The 23,390-nt window shown below is 37.7% G+C and overlaps 2 protein-coding genes across 2 annotated transcripts; both read left to right on the forward strand.

The window, feature by feature from the left end:
- The first annotated feature begins 3,499 nt into the window (after nucleotides 1-3,499).
- Nucleotides 3,500-13,309, forward strand: LOC136268379 (uncharacterized). Its single transcript, XM_066063700.1, has 23 exons — nucleotides 3,500-3,636; nucleotides 5,521-5,556; nucleotides 7,209-7,326; nucleotides 7,374-7,480; nucleotides 7,613-7,658; nucleotides 7,714-7,856; nucleotides 8,531-8,602; nucleotides 8,654-8,771; nucleotides 8,821-8,924; nucleotides 9,304-9,510; nucleotides 9,559-9,645; nucleotides 9,695-9,857; nucleotides 9,902-10,002; nucleotides 10,056-10,098; nucleotides 10,356-10,498; nucleotides 10,549-10,617; nucleotides 10,668-10,791; nucleotides 10,841-10,947; nucleotides 12,327-12,539; nucleotides 12,588-12,699; nucleotides 12,751-12,857; nucleotides 12,990-13,035; nucleotides 13,079-13,309. The coding sequence occupies exons 1-23, from the start codon at nucleotides 3,583-3,585 to the stop codon at nucleotides 13,216-13,218; spliced, it is 2,460 nt and encodes an 819-aa protein (XP_065919772.1). The 5' UTR covers nucleotides 3,500-3,582; the 3' UTR covers nucleotides 13,219-13,309.
- A 15-nt stretch (nucleotides 13,310-13,324) lies between these two features.
- On the forward strand, nucleotides 13,325-23,052 carry LOC136268380 (spastin-like). Its single transcript, XM_066063701.1, has 17 exons — nucleotides 13,325-13,488; nucleotides 13,538-13,624; nucleotides 14,628-14,714; nucleotides 16,026-16,096; nucleotides 16,498-16,604; nucleotides 16,651-16,679; nucleotides 16,736-16,800; nucleotides 18,668-18,742; nucleotides 19,181-19,252; nucleotides 19,390-19,465; nucleotides 21,236-21,327; nucleotides 21,406-21,485; nucleotides 21,939-21,981; nucleotides 22,375-22,454; nucleotides 22,516-22,586; nucleotides 22,638-22,678; nucleotides 22,858-23,052. Exons 1-17 carry the CDS (start codon nucleotides 13,380-13,382, stop codon nucleotides 22,972-22,974), a joined length of 1,302 nt encoding a protein of 433 aa, XP_065919773.1. The 5' UTR covers nucleotides 13,325-13,379; the 3' UTR covers nucleotides 22,975-23,052.
- Nucleotides 23,053-23,390: the final 338 nt, after the last annotated feature.

Raw genomic sequence — 23,390 nt, forward strand, 5'->3', positions numbered from 1 at the left:
GTTGTCGCACAAGAACTAGTAGAAACTTTATACTAGCTGTATATAAAGTCCTGTAAATTGTTTCTTGGATCACTCCATTCTGGATACAAAATCATTGGTTATTTCTGTAAGTATGAATAACAAGTACAAAATATAAATGTAAGGAAATTGAAGTTAAGGATGTAAGAGCACTACAGCAAAACATGTAATGTGCATGTCTTGCAATCACCTCATTATCAAGGGGTATCATTAGTAGTGAGGTGTCCTAATTTCAGGGTGTACACTGGGACCATGGACACGTGTCCCGATTATCAAGGTGTCCGCATTAGTGAGGTGTCCTGATTATCAGCATTCTAAATGTGTGCAGTAAGTACAAGTGGGACCATGGACAAGTTTCCTGGTGTCCTTTAGTATAATGTCTGGAATGTAAATATGGTACTATGTTAGAGGATTGATCTAAAACAGCTCTGGTCCCAAATCATTTAGGTCCTAAGTACTGTAATTCACTTTTCTTTTGTAGTTTAAAAAATCACATAAACAATTCATGGGATTTTACACTGAACCAAATGTGGATCTGCAAAAACCTGACATTATCATGCAAGCCTAATTTACAGTTTAAAGCATTGTTTACAATTGGTAAAATACTTGCGTATTAATGAATGCTTTGTTCTTAATGAAGAAAGGGTCTAACAATAAAAACCTTATTCGTCTACTCAATAGAAGTTTGAAAATCTTTGTTCTGCAGACCAAAGATACATAAGTTATGGGCATTTGTTTATGGCATGTCCAAGCAATAGCATGCAATTTATCTTAATTTCTAATTTTCTACACTGATTTTGCCTTTGTATCATTGTATGTACTAAGAATAGTGACACAAGGAAAAACTTACCCAGCAATGGATCCCAACACAATGGCAAACACAATGGTGCAAATTTTCAACTCTGATTATCATTGTATTTTGTAAGTTAGAACAGTTTTAGTAAGCACCTGTAATATATTCTGCATGTGTGTTGTAGTGTGCAGAGCGTAGTGTGTGTGCATGTATGTATGTGCATGTGCACACACACACAGAAAGCAAAAACAACTGAGCTTTCAGCTACTGTGCTGTGAACCACACTGGGACACCTGTGTGATACTCAAGTGTTATCACTCAGTGTAGGCAAATCCTCCTGGGGCAGGACACTGAATTAAACAAACTTAGGTTTGAGGTAGAGCTATGCAATAAAACACTTATTGTGATACCTGTTTGACTTATTGTGATAATACCACGATAATATGTAGTATACCTCCATAAATTGCTGTAGTGAGTAGTCAGAGGGTACACTTGTGGGAAAGGTTTTTAGCAGTGCTATAAAGACCATATTACTTATCTATAAAACGGTACACAGTTTAAGCTTTTTCATATTAAACTATACAAATAGATTACGTAGTGAATGTGTGAAACAAATGTCATACATTACAAACTAGTTATATGCATTAGTCCCAAAGTGATACACATCAGATTGGTGTCTTGTTCATATAATAACAGTAAATTTTCTATAGGGAAGGTTTTCTTTAGTGTGGCATTAAAGCTTTCCATGGTTCTATCCAGTTGATGACCACACAAATGTAACGTTATCAGTTTGGGAGAGTTCCTCACAAGAGATATTATTCCATTACCTGTAAAAGATTTTACATCCATATCTATACATGTACCATAAGCTGAAATTGTGGTCATAAAGTCATCAGAACACATGTGTAAAATGATGTAGAGCTGTTGTAGATTGCAGGTACCAATGATCGTGAAACACTTGAGTTCCTTACAGCAATTAATCACATCGATGGATGATCCACAGGAAGATCGCAAAAAAAAACATTTTAGTGATGAAAATGGCATTAGTAAAACACTCATGATAAAATCCACATTGAATCCCTCTGATGGTCAGACATATTTGGTATAAGTAAATCAACTTTACATTTTCTGATTTTAAAATACAAAAGTCTACAGCTAAGTGGAAGTGGGTCAACTTCATGTTGTAAAATATTTCTGATACCTTTGAAATGGGTATATAAAGTAAGTTTAGTCTCTGTAGGTTGTCGCAGTGGCTAGCAAATAACCTTTAGGCCTTGTAGACATTCCAAACAATCATTGCTTTTCTGCAAGTTAAGTCTTTGAAGATAAGGGCAAGCTAGCTGTTACAAATGATCGTAATGAAGTGTGTCACAGTTAGAAAGATCAAAATCAGTGGCACAACTAAGATTATAATATGCATGGAGTTCAGCTTGTTCACAACAGAACAATCTCTTATGCACTTCACCATATACATTGTCCTTTTGCTGTATATACTGACAACAATCACTCATTACTGCTAAATATTTCATGTTCAATATACCAAAGTCACTGAGTTTGACAAATTTAGTGTTCACTTGATCATGGCCAGACCCTACATACTCTAGTTGAAGACATGGATATCTAGGCGAAAAGTTTAAGGGTATGCCATGTTTAGTGGATGTGGTGTACAATGTGAAGGTAGCAGTGGCACCAGTAGAAAGAGTAGTAGACCACTGGATGGAAGACACGCAACTAACTAAGCCAAATAAGGCAACTGCAGGATCATCATGCATCATAATGAGCCCACGGTTTAACAATTAAACTTGGTGGCCTAATTTCTAATTCATTCAAATACACAAAGATTTTGCTACATGACTCGAAACTATTGTTAGTTGTTTCAACTGAGAAATTGTTAGAAGCAATTCTTTAATATCACTGCCATAAATCCCATCACTGATGATAATTTCTAGTGATTGTAGATGTTGCATGTATTGTGTAATCTTTTTCAGTTGGTCAGGATCTAATATGGTTGAGGATAGATTAAGACACTGTACATTACTACAATATTGTAGCATCTTCACCAATGTTGATGGCTGCAGATTACATTTAGGAAATGATAATATTTTGATATTTTTACCATACATATTCAGCATCTTCTTCACAGCACATTCTTCACAACTGCCACAATAAGGCAATACAAACTCCTTCCACACTGATGGTGTTCCTTCGATCACATACTGCAGAACTTTAAAACATAACACAGCTTTATTCTGTCAGGGAGTAAAGAAACAAATGAGATGATATAAACTAACAACTCCATGTAGTTGCTGTGCTTAGACTTTTTGAATAATCACTTGCATATTTCATAGCTACCTATTATAAAGTACATAACAATAGAAATGCCTTGATGTTTTTCTTTTCTATGCATGCATAGAATGTAAAACTTTCAATATTTTGATGCATTTTTGCAGTAGCCAGAAATTTAATAAGTGCATTCAAAACATGGTAATAGCTATTATGAAACCTGAAATCTGGCTCACGTTCAAGTGCCAATTAGTACACAGTTAATAATTATGGCTCTGCATTTTGCTTATCAGTTCACAAAGAATTTCAATGGCAGTATGCAGTAGTAGAAAGCAACAGCAAGCAAGTTCAACTCACGTAATGATCTAATACATGCGCGTTATAAAAAATAATGTAATAGAAAATATCACGCGTTCATAGACGTGTGACATACAGCTCGGTTTACAGATCGAGCTTCGGACGAGGCTTCGGCTCGGGCTTCGGATGATATGGCTCATATAAATGGAGACTTGCTGGACAGCTCAAGTACCACACACACCCAGGTAACATTTCTACGAACTTTTTATGTGTTTAAAGTGTGTACCCGCTGTGTGACCACCCACGAGTGGTAGAGGAAGGCGTAGACGTTCCATGTGCCTTGGGTTGTGCTGTAAAAGGGTTGTGTGTACGTTTTTCACTAAGCTGGTAATCTTTGACAGTGGTAATTTTGGACAAGGCTCATTACATACCTATCTTCCTACCTTCATCTCTCAAAAAGCTCCTCCCATGTTTGTGAGGACTTGCAATAAAAGGTTCAATGCAAGGCTAACAGAACTGAGTGGAAAACAACATTTATAGTAGTAGTAGACAAGGTCAAAGTTCAGCTAAGCATAGATCGTATCCTTGTTTTAGTGGTTGTATTAGTCTTGCATGGCCAGACTTTTCTTGGGGTGGTGCTCATCGACTTTTAATTACAAGTCTCCCCTCAAAAAGGCGAAATCAATATACCAGCACTTCATCAGTTTTCATCATAAAATGTATACTTTCTTTTTAATTTTAAGCCGCAAACAGACTGGAAAAGCCATGAATAACAGCTGGTAGTGGTGATGAGAGACACAGAGACTGTTTTTTTTCTAAGGTTGAAAAGGACATGGATTGGTTTTTTGTGAAGTAGAAAGCTAAGGGCAAATTGAAAAGGTTTATGGGTTCCTTCACTTCCTTGCGTCTTAAGAAATTTAACATGAACATTATTATAACATGGTTAGGTTTGACCTCTGTTTGTTACTTCATCAGATGTTTGGTTCTAGTCATGTGTGTCTTAAGGAAGTACATGTTCATGATGAAATGCTTAACACCTTATGGTGTGAGAACGGGTTGGCATGTTGATTCTGGACTAGATCCTTTTTCAAGGGAGCAGTTATAATTGATAAGTGCCACACCAAGAGACTAGGACCACACAAGACTATGGTTGTATGTGACTTGCAGTATATAGCACCTACTGTGATCATCTTCGGTCACAAAGTGAAAATCTAATGTAATTTCCAGTTGGTCAAAGGATTTGAGACGTGTATTGCTTGATCAATACTTTTATTGTTTGCAATTGCTCCGTCATACAATGACGATTCTCCAACTTTTAGAATTACAATGTGCATGTTATTAGCACTTACTTGTAGTGGTAGCTATTTTGTCAGTTTTTTATACATCTTGTCTGTTGTGTACTTGTGTGTTTGTTTGGGAAGTGTGTTTGCAGGTTATGCCTTTTAACAAAAATGGATAATCTAATCTATACAAAAAGTCAGGCAGGCATTTAGTAAAAGTCAAATGTAAAACTCCTTGGATACATTCTAGATTTCCTCCCCATACCCTTGTATAGTAAGAGAACTATGTACAGTATGATAACCCTCTCTGTGTGTACAACAGAGAATTCCGCTACTTCACAAAATGCACGACTTCACAAAATGCATGACTTCACAAAATGCACGACTTCACAAAATGCATGACTTCACAAAATGCATGCTAATGTGTATACTTCTCAAATTCGTAGAATGCCTGAGCATCTGAGTCACTTTGGGTGTGTAAACCATTAGCATAAAGTGTATTATTCTATTAGCATAAAGTGAACCATACAAATGGGTGGATGTAAAGATATCATCAACAGGTTTGTATAGAGAGTCTCTGGGCTGGAGCTTTAAAACTATGACTTGTAGAATAAATCATGCTAGTTTTTTCTCACAAATTAAGCAAACTTTCTTATCAACTTTTTCCTTCAAGATATATCAATGAATAGTTTTTTCTAGTAACAAACCCCCAAACGTCATTTGGCAGAAATTAAAATGTCAAGCATGCTAGTGAAATCTTTTATACCCTACGGTTTTACCAAGGTATGTCATACATACCTGTGGTGTAGTAGTTTTATGTTAGTATTACTGTATATGTGTATGTTGTAGGATGTGGTGGAGTGTACACTAGAACAGGTCACTGAAGTGAGTACAGAATCTGGTACATATGTACATAATGTTATTTGTGTAACAGTCTATACATCATACCATAGGTGATGGAGATGGGAGGCTCCCTCCCACTTTTATGGGACTGCAAAAAAGGATCGAGATACTCTAATAGAACAGTCACTTTTGCATTTCCTTTAAAGTTGTAAGTAGTTAACTACTTAATTTATACAAAAACATAGTAAAATAGTTTAAAATACTTTCTCTGAGTTTATAAAATACGAAAAATTTTCCTGGGGGCAAGCCCCCATATCCCCATGGATAGCATTCATATCTGTTGTATGCTTCATACTCCACTGTGTGAATTTCACTGTCAAAGTTGGCCCCTTCACTCTTTGGCCTGCTCCACTACCCCTGTATCATACCTCATGACATGGCATATGCTAGCAAAGTTTATTGCAAGATCCTTAAGTGAAGTGGTAGAGTGTGTATTGTGGTGTTAAACCAAAACGTGTAGTATTTGTACAAGGCTAGATGTATATTTCATTATGCTGCTGCTGCATGGACAGCTAAAGAGCTGCAGTGAGGTAATCGCTTATCAGTTGGTAGTAACATAATATGAGTGGAGCTTGTCTATTTGATGTCACAATGCAATGCTCCATCTCCTTGCTGATTATTATGTATCTTAAGTTGCATACCAAATGTGCACATGTGATATTCTATGGAGAACTATCTATAGTCCTTCTGATACATTAGTGCGTAATGGTAAGATCTAGACTGTAAGATGCAAAAATTTTGTATTGTGGCAATGTATGGGCTAATGTGAACTGCTGTGTTGGTCATGTTGCCTATACCAGTAAGGCCATGTCAAATTTTTGTTTCATGGATACAGCAAATGGCTGTAGAGACTCCTGTATATTGTACAAATAGTCATAGGTGTAATGGCAGAGTGGCCATACAAAATGTGGAACACTTTCCACTTTTCAGAGAAAATACTTGTAAAGATCAAACACTTTAATAGAGCCACCTAGGAGGTTCCAGCAGTTTCAGGGAACCGCTTTTGATTTTACAGAGTACTTGAAACATTGATGTCAGGTTTCGGGATCCATTGTAGAACAGGACACATTGTAAGCCTTAAACAATGGTATTACTCTGATCAATGGTATTTTAAGTGGATAAGGTTGAGATACTCTAATAAAGCAGTCATGTATAATTAACTACTATAATAGAATGGTTACTTCACTGCAATGGAAGTCCTTTTCAATCATATGCCCCTGAGAACAAACTATACACTGTACTCTAATAAAACAGAGTATGCAATAAAAACTTTCTTCCACTCAAAAAGCCATGGAACGTAAGATTAATTTGGTATGGCCTATATAGTCACTACAAAACTCTGCTATGCAAACTTTTAGCTGGTGGGAAGTCAATGCGTTAAAGTTTAGGTTGAATGCAAAGAAAGTTCCAGATTCCAGTTGTTGTGGCTCCTTTGGTACATGCCTATAGACTCCATGGTGCTGGAGGGTCAGGTTACCACTGGTCTGAGATTGGTTTTTTGCTTACAAGATCCTGACTTCCTGCATTTACAGGCTTTGGCCATCTTGTGGGTCCCTAGTGGGACCCTCTTGGTGGTGATGCTCAGTAAATGATCAACAATTGTAAAAACAGTCACTATATTTTCTATCCTATAGCATGTACTGGTGAAAGATGCAGTCATTCAGTTGATCTCCCGGACTAGTGGCAAGACAATGAAGATAGAGGAGTCAGATAAGGCTACTGTTAGTGCTAATGGATATGAGGGGACCTTTGGTATGCTGTATCATATCTGTGACATAATATGACATCATTTCCTGTAGCTCAGTATAAAGTGTGCCCCACCTCACAACGAGGAGTGATCTCACTACAAAGTGCTGCATTCCACACTCAGTTTGTGTCTGCTTCTGAGACGATGTTTGTGGGAAATGTATGTGTGTAGTGCTATATAGTGATTAGGATGTGCTAGTTTAGGATGTGCTAGTTTATTAGGATGTGCTAGTTTATTAGGATGTGCTAGTGTATTAGGATGTGCTAGTTTATCAGTATGTGCTAATATTAGGGACGGCCTGAGCATCGTGGCAACAAGTTTATCATTAATGAAACAGGTAACTCAACTACACTACGGTACACAATGACACACTTGGTATACATATTACGCAGATGACGGGTTCCTTCAGTTTGAGTCATTGCTTTATCGAGGTCACTATATCACTGCTGCAGATGATAATAGTCTCAGACCACTGGCTGAGAGCAAAAATGTTAACAGCATCTACACCCACTTCATACTCAGACCACGTTACTTGGTAAGTGTCTATGATTAGGAGAAGGGTGGGATAAGCCCATGTGAATTGGATTATGTACTAAATGGACCACTGGTTGCTTAACAGAAGGATTCAGTAGTCTACTTCATTATAATTAGTGTAATTTCTGTGAGTAAAGGGGATGAAGTTATGTAGAACTAGACTTTCTGTATTGACAACACATGGCAGCTACATCATATTTAGTATTTGCACTCATTGAACAACCACATCCCATGAGTTAGAACTATGGCATTTTTTATCTTCCTCTTGTAACCAAGTACAATAAAATAACCAAATGATTCACCATAAAAAACACATCGACCAGATACCGCATCCATTTTAATAACAGAGCCGGGAGTGCAAAAGAATGAAATACATTTGCTCCAGTTACCAAAATTCTATAAGAAAAGAATAATTAATTTATTATCTAATCTCTAAATCCCCTTATTCATCTTAAGATCTATCACATCTTCACTAAAATACATTGTGTTCATATCTTCAATATCATTGATGTCTTAACAGCCTTAACTCCTCTTCCATCTTATACAACAATTTCAAAGAAGGCAACACAATTCCAATTAAAATTGCTGTAATAATTTTCAATACTTACCAATTCACATGGGCTAGTCCTTGGTAACACCAGTGCAAGTAGTCATGGAAACTTATCACCATGGTAGCCAGGGATGATACAGTCAATCCCATCTCCAGCTAAGAACCAAGATGAGCGAAGTGCCACCCCATTTGTAGTGGTGAGTGGTAGAGAGAATTGCTATCAATGTTTAGGGTGGTGTGTTGTGTAGGCAGCATTTGCCGAAGGTAACTGTATATGTCTCAAGAGCCAGACCAGTGGTCGCTACTTATCCATATCAGAGAGTGGTAATGTCGTTACTGGAGTGGGCTTGTATACTGAGGATAATTGTAAGACACCTTGTATGTTTTGTTAACACTTGTAATATTGAGCTTCCAGCCAAGTTCTACGTGAGGATGACAGATAGTGAAGCCATAATGTTGCAGAGTGTTGCTAACCCTAAGAGATACTTGTGTATTGCCGATGATCTTTTGAGTGGGCAAGTGAGTCTTTGTTAGATCACATGATGTTGTATAAGATCACATGATGTTGTATAAGATCACATGAGCCCTTACTGTGGTGTGCAGTACATTGGATGAATCATAGGTTGTTTATGAGGGGATGCTTGACTCAATTACTAAAAAAAAACTTACAGTCCACTATGAGACAATCTTACAACTTGCATTGGTAATTTCAGTCAGAATTGTTTCCATTTCATAACCCCAGGCCTCCTAAAAGGCACATGCTGAATTCATATTCACAGTGTGCTTCACCCACTGTACAGCTAGTGCTATTGTGTTCCCAGAGCCGGACCAGATACAAATAGTTCCTATGCCCCTGCTGCATATTCCACATAATTCATTAATGGTCTTTACTTTCCAGGGTAGTGGAGGGCGTAATTGTCATTTCTATCTGTATGACAACAAGAAACAAAGACAACTGACAACTGTATCATTTGAGTCAGTGCCACCTCGGGATTCCCCAGTTAGCCTTTGTGTTGGCATTGCAGCCAATGGGATGTCTACCATCCCATCGGCTACAAGTAAAGAGAGTGACGAGGCTCACTTTTATGTCAGCGTCCTTCAATTGGTAATGTAGTGTGTGGTGTGCAGTATTTGGGATATTGTAAAACTGCAGGCCACCTCCCGTACTCTATTGAGTATGCAAACAAAGAAAAAGTCGAAGCAAAACTCACGATCCTTGTATGCAGGACCATCCATAATGGTAAGATGTCATAACGAGACAATGTGATGTATGTATGTGTGTGACTCAGAGCAAGTTCCGTGGAAGTTCTCGCATTCAACTGATCTCCATGGCAACCAGTCAGCCAGTATGGGTTGATGGAATAGTGTCTGCCAGTCCTCAAGGGTTTCTTGGAGTCCACAAGTTAGGAGCTGTTCCGGTCATAACAAAGAATGACACTCGGCGCCTAATTGGTAATTATTTGAGTTAAACCAATAATGTACCTGTCTTTTTGTAGACCAGTTTACAGTGCATGTACGACGGCCAGGTATTGTGGCATTACAGAATGCAAAATCTCGTAAATATCTTGGCATCAAGAAAGGAGATGTGCTCGGTGATGTAAGAATTTTGTGTATAACAAACCGCATGTTACCATATCAATGCTACTAAAGGGTGAAGGAGATGCATATTGCAATTTCACCGTCACTGAAGATGGTAAGTGTCCCCTTAACTGAAATGCTGTGCTCACTGTACGTGTAATATATACTTGTGACAAACTGGTATCTGTAAAGGCTGGCGTTGATAATTATCATGCTTGGATAAGTGTCAGAAATGTTCTCTAATAGAACAGTCAGCTTACAGTGTAAAATGCCTACTTTGCAGAGGGTAGTGATTGTATAGTAGATCAGTAGCATAAAAAGAACTGTTATTTTTCTTGGGTTAATGTATTTACTTTAAATTGTATTGTACAGAAAGAGGGGCAGTGACACTGGAGTCAGAGTTATATCTTGATCAATTCCTTGGCTTCTACCCTAATGGAGCTACTATACCACCTACTAAAGTTGACCTCACCAACCCATACAGTAACAAGTTCTTTGTCCGTGTTATGAACATTGTGAGTTACAGTATAAGGTATACTGTGTTAATTCATTTCTGATTGGCTAGCCTGGCACGCTGTATCCAGTCCCATCAGTTGCTGACTTGGACCCCTCTTTGGTGGCCCCTATTATACAGGTGTAGTGGTAACCATAGTGACCATGTATACTACCATATATGGTATTCAGGTAGCATTCCAAGACCTAGCAAAGATTCACCTCAAGCCAAAATCATTTTCTAATCCAGACTCATACCTACGAGTGATGGATGATGCATCCATTAACTGTCAAGGCAAAGATGGAGACCTTTATGGTAGGTGGTATGGAGATGTGTAATGTCATATTGCTTTCTCCTCCCCCAGCTACATTTATCGTACACAGTAGTGCTACTGCCGGTGTAATCTCTCTCCAAAATGCGAAGAACACATTGAATTGGTTGGCAATAAGAGATGGAAAGTTTATCGGAGATGTAAGTAGAATGTCTTTAATTATCAGTGAGACAAAGTTGATTGCTGGAACATGATGATATACACTCTTATGTTTTAAAATTCTGATTAGCTCCACTCATTATATCTAAATTATTCTAGGGATCACCTAGTATTTCTGGAAATTTGATTAGTAGCTCGTGTACAGCTGTAGTAAAGAAGCAAGCACAAAAGCCAGAGTAAAAGATCGAGATACTCTAATAGAACAGTCACATACTTAATGCCCTGGTGCAGTTTTAGGAGGATAAGTGATTGCTCTATTAGAAAATCTCAGATCTTTTATTCTGTTTTGCCTCCAAGAAAATTTTCTGTTGTAAAATAGATGAATTTCACATGGACACTTTGGGACCGAGAATGTCTTAATTTTCAAACTATTTTCTTACATAGGCAAACCTGTATGGGAGTAGACCTGTAAGGCCAACATTTGTTTACAATTTTTTCTGTATACATACTAGCCAGCTCAGCAGGCCGAACACTAGCACACAGTTATTTAATTTTTTGTACATGAATTATAAATATAAACGTGGTTAGTGGCACAATGTAAAAATTGTGCACTTTTTCATAAAAGCATGAAACTTTCCACGTAAGTAGTACTCCTCATGACATAAAATTGTTGATATAGTGCCATCGCAGATTTGACCTTTGCTGACTTTTATGGCCATTTTTGCCCAGAATTTTATCATTTCTGTCTTTATCTCCCTGAGGCATTATTTAACTTGTTAAAACATTGTACCAAAAATAAAGGTCTTGTTGAACGAAACAACTTAGTTTTTTATTTGAAGTTAATAGGTGATTTCATTCTGAAGTTATGACAATATTACCCATGAATTTTGAGATAATTTACCTCCACATGGGTAATTTACACCAAATTCACTCTTGTTTACACCCCAAAGGTAAACTCAAAGAATTTTGCAGCTAATAAAAGCAATCATAACTTCCAAATGGAAATAACAATTAACTTCAACTTGAGTTTCATTCAACAAGACCTTTACTATGGTTCATTTAACACATCACTTAATGCCTCAAGGAGATAAAGACAGAAATGGTCAAATTTCTGTGCAAAAGTGGTCACAGACACCAAAGGTCAAATCTGCGATGGCACTATATCAAAAAATAATACATGTCATGAGGAATACTATTTATGCAGAAAGTTTTATGCTGTTATGAAAAAGTGCACAATTTGGGGGATAAATGTCACTATACTAACAGACATTAGTAACATCAGTTAAAGTGTAACAATTTGTATAATATTAATTCCATTTCTTCCTACGTACCTAATGTTCTTATGTTTGTCCTGACACAACCAATCACAGAAAGTGACACTGTTGATAATGGTGACTATATTGTTACTCATCACTACTAGGGGGAACCTAATGATGAAGGAAATGATGAAGCATTGTTTAAGCTTGTTGACAAGGGAGGTGGTCTTGTGTCATTTGAGTCAGCAGCCTCATCCCCAAAATGTCATCAATGTTACATAACGGTGAAGAAACCCAATGGTGTTGCTGGCAATACCAAACGTGGCCTAAATTTGTTTTCTGATGAATCTGTGTTTGAAGTCTGTGTGGCTCAGTTGGTGAGATTGGCAAGTAGTCTGGTCATGTTGTGTTAGTGCTTGTTGTAGCCCAAGTTTTATGATGGAGCTAAAATCATTCTCTTCTCTAAAGAGCTTAATAAAGCAATTCGTATCATGCCCAATGGAGAAGTTAACTGTCTGGGTGGACATGGAATGAAAGGTAGCGTGTTAAGCTTTTCGTGTCCAGTGTGTTGTACTGTTTGTATTGTAGCTCAATTCTTTGTACATGGACACCAGCACAAGTCCGGAGTTGTGACTCTGCAGAATGCCATGTTCCCTGATAAGTACTTACGAATTAGTGAAGGAAAAGTCACCGTGGTAAGATGTGTGTGCGTGCATAGGTGTCTGTAGCATAGTAACGCTATGTACAGCACACAATATATGCATGTACACACCTCAATAATACACACAACACAACAGGTGTACACACCATTACATATACAATTACAGGGCTCTGGTAAGGAGATGGATTGCGAATTCAAATTTCATGAAAAAGGTGAATCACATTAATTTTAGTTGTATTGTTATATTCCCTACAGATGGTTTTGTTGCATTTGAGTCAGCTCTCCAAAAAGGCCACTACCTGGGAGTGCTGGAGAATGGTCAGGTGAAGCAACCAGTCAAGGTGGATGCACCCAATAACTATGACCTCTTTGATATTAAAAATGCTGAGCGATAGTTGTTTTCTATGATTTTTAATAAAATTTTCGATTATGCATATGGTTTGTAAAGATGTTGCTATTTACATAAATCTCACATGGGTTTGTAAAGATGTTGCTATGTACGTAATGCTTAGTAACAGGGTATTACCCGCTCCTATTCATCGTAATAGCTGGCGACATGAGTTACTACAAGATCGTCCCCAAGACTGGTTACTCCAAAATGAAGACACATCACGATGTTGCTTATCGACATTTGACCAACGCGTTGGAACACGACGAAAAGCCAAGTTGGTAAATGAAATGCCGAACATAATTCACGAATGTTTCGTTATTCAGGCGGAGATAAGGCAAAAGCGTTATCATATTATCGTGCTGGCTTGAAAGAGCTCGAAAAAGGAGTTAGCGTGGATACAAGAGGGAAAGGTAAAACGTGGAGAAGTTTTGATTGTGGGAATTAATTTGTTACACACCTGGGGATAGTACCACATGGAATATAGAAAACCTGGGGTTAAAAACCCGTTGGCAGGTAGTGGTTTAATTCAAAACCCTCTCAGGCCTACTACCTGCATGTGGGATTACGCATGTAGGATTACTCTATTATGCTCTTGTAAAATATTAAAAACCAATTAATATTATCTGAACAGTTTGTGAACTATTTGCTGAGTCATTTAACAATGAGTAGTGTGGCAGTTGAGTTGCAGTTTTTGTCACAATTGGTTGGATTTCATAACATGTCACATGTGAGGTCACATGGCTGTAGTTGGTATATGGTAACTATTAAGTATCCAATAAGCTAAGTCATGTAGTGTGTAGCAGAATAATGGGCTATTGTGAATATCACAAACTGTAACACTACGTCATTCTTCAAAATTTGGGCCGAAATGAATTTGGTTGGAGGTGATTTTGTTATCGCTAGGGACCTCACAAACTGTCCATTGTAGAGAGGTTAATTTACATGTACAGTCTATGTGCAATATTTATAGAGATTAAATGTACAGTGTCCATTATAGAGAGGTTAATAATGTACAATGTCACAATAGTTAAATGTATGGTATGTTTTGTAGAGAGGTTCATTGTATAGTGTCGTTTGCAGAGTTAAATGTGTATGTTTGTTATGTGCGTGAATGTGTAGTGGTTGTAGAGAAAGTTGGAATTGACTACAGTGTAGTACAAACTGGGGTCTGCACATTATGGACACCTTGGGACAAGCCAATAGTATCCTGATTATCTAGATGTCCTAATTTTCCAGGTCACTAAGGGGTATATGCTTGGGACCTTAACCACATTAGCAGATTCCAGTGTGGTACTGGTACTTTATATTGTGGCAGGATAAATACAGTTAACACTTGACTACATGCAGCCCCATGTATGTGTTGTGTAGTGTTATTGTTGAAGTGACAATGGTGACACATTAATATTATTACAGACCAAGAAGAGAATGCTAAGATAGAAAAATTGAGGGATAAAATGATAACGAACATTGAACTGTGTCAGGCCAGAATAACCATCCTCAGTGAGTGGTAACACAATAATAGTACAGTAGGGTATGAATTAAGGTGTGTAATTATTAAATAGATATTATCTAGATAGAGCTAGTGCTACAGTGTAGTCAGTGGTGGCAGCAATGATTAAGTGCCTTCGATAATGTTGTATTGTGTCAGATTAAGAAAGAATGTAAATGATTTTCTAGCATATATCTCTTAATGGGAACTTACAGCCCCCTGTACAAGTACTGTGAAGTGTGCCACATAACAGTAGTTTTTTAAATTAGAAATGTTTTATACATAGTACAAAACAACAAGTAGAATTAATACCACAGCATACTTTAATATTTTACTGTTTAGCTTATGTAATAGTCTGTTATCAGTTACCTATAATGGTTGCCTAGTATATTGAGATGTTGGTAGTACTGAGCAATATGACAATATTTCAGTCAAACCACGGTATCTGTTTTGATACCATCCAATATTTTGACTACCACAAATACTGTGGATTCTAAAACACAAGTCTTATAATTAGGCTGTAACCGATTATATCGATTATGTAATTAATCGATTGCAGCACTATAGTATGCTCACGTTGAGCTGAATCCTGAAAAACAGCTAAAAATTAAAAGTGGATTTTTTCTCAACAGAGTTAACATTTCAGCCAACCAGGTGATTATTGGTAACAGCAAAGGTGTCAACAACAGACACGTACAGTTCGGCTCCATTACAAGTTCAGGAAAGGGCTGTAGTGGACACTGTACTTATATGGCTTCCCCCATAGAAATTGTATTGGGAAAATTTTGATTGGCCGTAAATATTATGTCAAGCATTTGAACAAAAAGATTTTGAAATATTTTTAGCGGGTCAAGCAGTACTACAAATGAGCCAAATTTCAAGATCGTGTGTGATTGCATCCATGAGTTATTAAATGTTTTGAGGATTCAGCTCAACGTGAACATACTATAGTCAATAATAGCAAAAAAAAAATTGGAATTAATCGGTACATAATCTACTGTCAAGAGCCATATTATTCAACTTTTAACCAATTGCTATCACCATAGAACCAACCTGTATCATAAATAATGCTAGTAAAGTAAGTCTCATGTCACAAATTCAAGGTTAAACATTTCTAAACAAGTGCACAAAAAAAACAGTAGGGATATAACACTTCTTATTGTTTTACTGTGATTTAATATCGTGCACTACTCCAGCTTGTTTCAGCACTTTTTATCAATGTGCTATGGTCCCTACTCTAGTTGAAAATTCCAATTTTTTTGCATACTTGGTAGTATATGTAGTATACTGGTTGTATTATTAGAGTGTTATATTCACTACAGCAAAGCCAGCATCCCCCACCTCTTCACTGCCTAGTTCACTGACTAGACAACCATTGGGTAGTGTTAAGAAGGTAACTATTCAGTGGAACCTCTTTGTAAGGGACACTTTAAGACCAGCTATCTGTGGCCCATATTTGTTGCAGTAACTTTTTTTTTGGTCACTTGGTATGAAGCTAGACCTGGTACACAGTTATACCCTCACTTGTTGATAAGCTATATATAATGGCCACTACCATTTGAAAATGACCAGTACTGAAAATTGTTAATACCAAATGTGGTACACTTGAAATATCTTCACTTTAGTTTTTAAAGTCACTGATCCTGTTGTTGGTATTAGCAGAGGTTATTTTTATCATGTCCTAGCCCTTAGTAGGCTTTCAAGTCCGTAACTATTCTGCTCACTGTTTAGTCCTGCAGGAAGAGGTTCCATGGTACAGGTGTGTCCATTACCTATATATCTCTGTCCATACAGAGTAGCAGTACTGACCAGTCTGATAAGAGACCTCATACAAATAGTAGTAACTTCAAGGGGGTAGACCCTAATATGGTGCAGGCCATCCTTGATGATGTCATTGACAGGTGAGTAAATCATGTGATCCACTAGCTTGCTCATGTGATTTTGTAGTGGTCCAGCAGTACAGTGGGATGACGTAGGTATGTAGCAGGGTGTGTGTATGTGTGTATATCTATTTGTGTTATGCATTGTCTAGTTGGATTAGACCTGCCCAAGAGAACTCTAGAAGAAATAGTGATCCTACCAGCTTTGAGACCAGAGGTAAAAATATGTGTGTTTGTGTGTGTATTATTTATTGTGTGTGTGTGTGTGTGTGTGTGTGTGTGTGTGTGTGTGTGTGTGTGTGTGTGTGTGTGTGTGTGTGTGTGTGTGTGTGTGTGTGTGTGTGTGTGTGTGTGTGTGTGTGTGTGTGTGTGTGTGTGTGTGTGTGTGTGTGTGTGTGTGTGTGTGTGTGTGTGTGTGTGTGTGTGTGTGTGTGTGTGTGTGTGTGTGTGTGTGTGTGTGTGTGTGTGTGTGTGTGTGTGTGTGTGTGTGTGTGTGTGTGTGTGTGTGTGTGTGTGTGTGTGTGTGTGTGTGTGTGTGTGTGTGTGTGTGTGTGTGTGTGTGTGTGTGTGTGTGTGTGTGTGTGTGTGTGTGTGTGTGTGTGTGTGTGTGTGTGTGTGTGTGTGTGTGTGTGTGTGTGTGTGTGTGTGTGTGTGTGTGTGTGTGTGTGTGTGTGTGTGTGTGTGTGTGTGTGTGTGTGTGTGTGTGTGTGTGTGTGTGTGTGTGTGTGTGTGTGTGTGTGTGTGTGTGTGTGTGTGTGTGTGTGTGTGTGTGTGTGTGTGTGTGTGTGTGTGTGTGTGTGTGTGTGTGTGTGTGTGTGTGTGTGTGTGTGTGTGTGTGTGTGTGTGTGTGTGTGTGTGTGTGTGTGTGTGTGTGTGTGTGTGTGTGTGTGTGTGTGTGTGTGTGTGTGTGTGTGTGTGTGTGTGTGTGTGTGTGTGTGTGTGTGTGTGTGTGTGTGTGTGTAGTACACGTGACCGGTTTATTCACTACTGACTGCTATTCATCCCATGATCAAGACCTTTAGCACTTGTGTTGTAAAGCATTAATAAATTAAATAAATAAATGAATAAATATTACAAACTTCAGTTAGCTTACCTTATCTTGTGGGTGGTTATGAATTATCCTCAATTGTCCTCAATTGTCTGTGAAATGATCATTACCCCTCCACCCTCCCCCAGTAGTACCGTTATGACTAGTCGTGGATAGTGTTTTGATTTAGTTTACTAGCAGTTGGTAATTAGTATTAAGCCCGGAACTAAATTTTAAAACAGTTTTGCTTCTGTACTCTTTGACTGAGAAAATTGTGCAGTGGACCTCTTTGTAATGGACACTAAAATTGTGGTCCATTCATGTTGCATTAAAGTGCTTGTCTACTGAAAAAGTAAAAAATGTATGGAGCCAGATCTGTAGAAACAAAAAAAAAAATCTTTGTCTTTATTATGCCCTTATTTGGGGGTTTGTTAAGAAAGTATCACTGTAGTGTTTGGACCCAGTTATTGTTAAATTTTAGTAAAGTCATGTACTAAAATTACAGTCTTAATTTCAGTTTAGTCATCGTGCTAATGTTCATTGACGTTTTTAATTGTATCATTCAGTTGACTAAATACCATACTGAAACTACTTGTAGTGTTAGAACAACACTAGCTGTGATGTCATCTTAGTGTGTATTTCTGATTGGTCTTTATCAGGAACTTCAGGATGATATTGTAGTCAATGATTTGTAGTGAGGTCATTACCTGTCACTACTACCTGACGACATCTTTCCCTAGTACACTTCCTTACTATGCAGGGTTGCTCATCTGATTAGCAATTAGATCTGACCAGTTTGGAGTAACGATGGAACCACTTTTAATTCTATAAATCTAATCCAAAAGTCCCTTAGTGCTTAAAGTGGTTTGGGAAATCAGGAAATCTTGATGATTTCCCAAGGTGTCCATATTGTGTAAGTTCTAGTGTAGCAAATTTCAGTCCCCTGGTATATTCAATCCATAGTCTCCTGTACTTGTAGTTGGTATGAGTTTGTGTGAAATATGTACTTGTTAACTTGATAAAGATGTGCAGTAGTTATTGTGGTGATGCTTTGTAGTTGTTCACTGGTTTGAGGTCTCCTGCTAAAGGTCTTTTGCTGTTTGGACCACCTGGCAATGGGAAAACAATGATAGTAAGTGTGTGTGCGTGTGTGTGTGTGTATGTGTGCGCGTGCATGTGTGTGTGTGCGTGTGTGTGTGTGTGTGTGTGCTGCCGATGTCCTTATTGTGGACCTAGTAATACCCCACTTGTTGGTGGTATGCAGCATGCATCCCTGTCCCTGACCATGTGCTAGAACCAGGCAAGATCAGGGGATCATGGCATTGTAAACTAACAACAGGACATTACATCATGTATATACTTGAGCATTCTTTTCACAAGAACCAGATTTATAACCCTAGGCCCTGCTATTGTCCTAGAAGTTTGTCCATCCTCCTAGAAATTCATTCAGCATCCCCTGGCTATAAGTAAGTAGCCTCTTGGGGGACTGTTGGTGTAGTTTTTGTGCATGTTAAAAGGTAATGTTTAGCATAATATGTCATGGTCTATTCTCAGCATTATTGTCTTCTAGGCTAAAGCAGTGGCTAACAAGTCTCAGTGCACCTTCTTCTGTATCAGTGCTTCATCTCTTACCTCCAAATGGGTAAGTAGTGACCACACTAAAACAACATTACCGTCACAACTGTTCTCAATCATCTAATGAATATCATTACACTATTGGCTATAACACTTGTAGTATCATTAGCTCTCAGTGACTCATGAATATCATATGCTCCACAGCATGGTGAAAGTGAGAAGCTGGTGAAGGCATTATTTGCAGTGGCCAGAGACAGGCAGCCTTCCATCATTTTCATTGGTAAGTTAGCCGCATTGCTTCATTTGCTGTTTGGTGCTTGTGTGTATAGGACACCTACATAATTTAGATACTTCCCAAAGTATTCCTTAGTGCATAAACTGACCTGGAAAATGAGGACATCTTGATATTTAGGACACTATTACCTGGTCCCAAGGTGTCCTACTGCATAACGAGATTTCCCATTCATGATTTTCTGCCGGTTTATTTGTGAATGTTTTCTTGCTTAGCTTTTACATTTATGAAATACTTTTGTGACAATAGTCTGGATACCATTGTAGTTTGTGAATGTTTTCTTGTGGATTGACTTCCAATGCTCTACTTGCAGATGTTTCTTTTGTGGAAATTTCACGTTTAAATATTTTGAATGTTTGTAAGCAGTTAGAGATTGCTAGACACGCACAAGGCACATCTTTCAGCTTGTACATTGTTGGCATTCATTCTGTTGTGATCCAGGCAACTATCAATTGTTATTTCACTTGCTACCTAATTGTTCAGTAACAAGACTGCACAGTGAAGCCTTATTTAGTGGCCATCTCATTGATAAGGTCACCTCATTATTGAGATATTGGTCCCACAGGCAGTCCTGTTACTGAGGTTCATCTGCATTTTTTTTTATTATGGATAACAACACCATATTGCCTCAATTGCAAGTTGAACCCCAGGAATTTATTTCTTTCATAAAACTTTTTGCCCAGACACTAACCGAACAAGACCGGCGACTAATGATGCCAGCATTTATGTACAAAGCCGACATTCACATATCCTCTTGTACCTCCATGTCACACATTTTCTTTAGCATGTTTAATCACATTGTCAATATTTTGTACAAAACTTATCTCTATGTGGTGAGCTATATCACAACAGAAAGGATAGCTTTATACCATGATTGCACAATTGTGATAGCATGATAGCTTGTTATACTATGTAGCATCAGCACTGACCTGATATTTTGGTTTTTGGTTAGTTATACAATACCAATATCATCAAGCACCACTAACTGTATGAGAAAAGAAGAATAGTTGCCATAGTAGCCAGGACAAAAAGAATGTTATATAGTAACTAGCCAGCTATGCAATATTATGTTCAAATTTTATGCACCAATGAGGTGATGCCACTCTTACGAATGTCGTCGTTCAGTTTAACCCAAACTATATTCCAGACATCAAAGTTGTTTGTGTGAAAAGCGCTCAGCCAATGATTTAAACTCGTTTGGTTAGGGTTGTACATTAATGCATACCTGCTTGGCTTGTGCCAGCTGTAGTCCACAGACTATTAGTAATGGTGACTTCAGTGGGATAGAGAAATGGCTCCTGTGGTACTTGAATACTGTCAAATTATGTTTGCTGTGATTGTAAGTCATCTCAATGTATAGTTCCTGTGTAGTTTTATGCGTTTCCATGTAAGGAATCCTTATATTATATAATGCCTCACATGCCACTCCTAGCAACCATATAGCATTATGTGTAATAGTGAAATTATTTCAATTAGTGTCAATAATGAACACAAAATAGTCATACTATATAGACCGTGTCACAGAAACATTTTATAAACAATATTTCATGTGTTAAGAATTGATCAATATGTCAAAATATTCTTGCACTTGAGTTTGCAGTTGAATCATAGACTTGCAGCGTAGTTCAACTGGCTGCAGACCTTTCTTACAATTATTTAAGCAATCTAACTACCATGTTATAGAGTAGTATACTAGGCAACAAATTATCTGTAACTAATGTGTTACAGTCACTACATAGTCTTATGTATGTTACACAGATGAGGTTGACTCAATATTGGGCAGGAGAAAGGAGAATGAGCATGATGCCATGAGAAGACTTAAGAATGAATTCCTACTGTCATTTGATGGGGTAAGAACAGTTGGCTCCATTTGGTTGCTTGGTCACCCAATTGGAGGGATTACCATATATGTACATGTCTGCCATCAGATGCAATCAAGTGAAGATGATAGAATTCTTGTAATGGCTGCGACTAATAGACCTGAGGAAATTGATGAAGCAGCGTTAAGGTTTCTTCAACATCAATGTTTCATGTAGTACTAATAATTCTGCTCATGCATCAGTTGTAGATTATTGTTTGGAATATCTTTTTACAAACTGCTAACTTACTGTTATGAGATTAATGGTGGCCATTATGTTTATTTAAACTTTATTCTGTAGGAGTTTTTGGTGGAGAGATTGACACATTTATTAAATTATTATGCAGATGCTACTGTGGTCATTGGTAATGTACTAGAATTGCTTCTTAAGTATATACTGCAGTTAATCATTTGCAGGGACATTTTTACTGCTACCTGAATTTGTCCGTTTTAATTTTCAGAAGTAAAAATGTATTAAGCCAAACCTGTTGTGACTAAAATCTTATGGACTGTTTGTTTTATAATTTAGTCCTTTGTTCAGTGGATTTTTTAAAGAAGATATTTTATCATAGTGTGTTCACTTACTTGTTTATCTTACCACAGGAGATTCGTGCAGAGAATTTATGTTCCTCTCCCACAGTTTGAGGTTAGCAACATGTGTATGTAGCTAGACTAATAATTAGCTAATTCAATAAATTTCCCAATTGTCTGCAACTACTGCTTGTTTAGGGTGCCCTTCAAATAACACTGTTTGTGTTGGTAAACATGTACAACTTGTTTGACCAATTCTCCAAACCATAGCTCCAACACACTTGTATGTACCTGTTGAGACTGGTTTGTGTGTGCTCATATATATTTTGTATCCAATGTGTGGTGTGTAGGATGGTAATGGTGTTAGTTTCCTTGTGTTGCTGATGTTGTTAGCTTTCGGGGTGATAAGCAGATTTAATTGAATCCAATTACTGGTCAAATTTGAGAGTCACTAACAGTGCTATGATGTGGTACTAATGGTGATTAATATGTTAACCATCACTTGCAGGCTAGAAGAGCTATCATTACCAACCTGTTAAGGAAGCATCGCCATTCTCTGTCCAATAATCAGTTGAATCAGCTATCAAAGTACGTTGTATGTAGTGGCAGATATGATCTATAAAATTAATATAAATTATGATCCTCGTAGAAAGACAGATAACTATTCTGCAAGCGATTTGACTGCTCTTGCCAGAGATGCTGCATTTGGCCCCATCAGAGGTGAATTATATCTTGACTGTTGTAGAGTTGTTTTAATGTTACTTGTTACAGGAATGAATGCTGTAGAAGTTAGTCTGGTGCCAACCGAACAGGTCTGACTGGTCTAGTTACTCTAACAATGTTATGTTAAACTGTCTGGTCAACATTCTTTAATCCCTTGTTCTCTCGAACATAGTACATTACACTTCTAATTAAGAACCTAATTGTTTCTGTCTGACACCATGTATTTAGTATGTTATCCATTATACCACCTTCAATTGCATCCCTACAGGTTAGGCCGATATCTTATGAAGATTTTATACAATCAATGAAGACAATTCGACCAAGTGTTTCTCCTGACACATTGAGCACTCTACAAACTTGGAGCAAGCAATATGGAGCTACTTGATTATAACTACACACACACATCTACACACACTTGATTTTGAATTTTTATCTATCATGAATCTTGCAATTTCCCAGCGGATGGTTTATACAACTAATGGGGGCATCCATAGAAAATAATAAAACAGGTGAATTGAGGTGATGTAAAAAACTTTTTTTGCCAACAAACTTAATAAAATTTACTGTTGGCAATTTGTTACTAATTGTGGTCGAATGTTACTAGCTGTTAAATTATCAGAAGTACTATTCACCCCACCCTCATAATGTGCTACAAGCTTGGCTGCAAGAAACAGCTGACTGGGAGTTTGGGTCCACCCGTAACTCAGCTACATTGCTTACCAATTTGCATGTGTAGAAAGGAATGTCTCTGTTTACACAAGTACGGTTAAATAACTATATGCCCTTTCTATCTTGTCCTTA

Source organism: Dysidea avara, chromosome 10 (assembly GCF_963678975.1).
Source record: "Dysidea avara chromosome 10, odDysAvar1.4, whole genome shotgun sequence".
Classification (NCBI taxonomy): Eukaryota; Metazoa; Porifera; class Demospongiae; order Dictyoceratida; family Dysideidae; genus Dysidea; species Dysidea avara.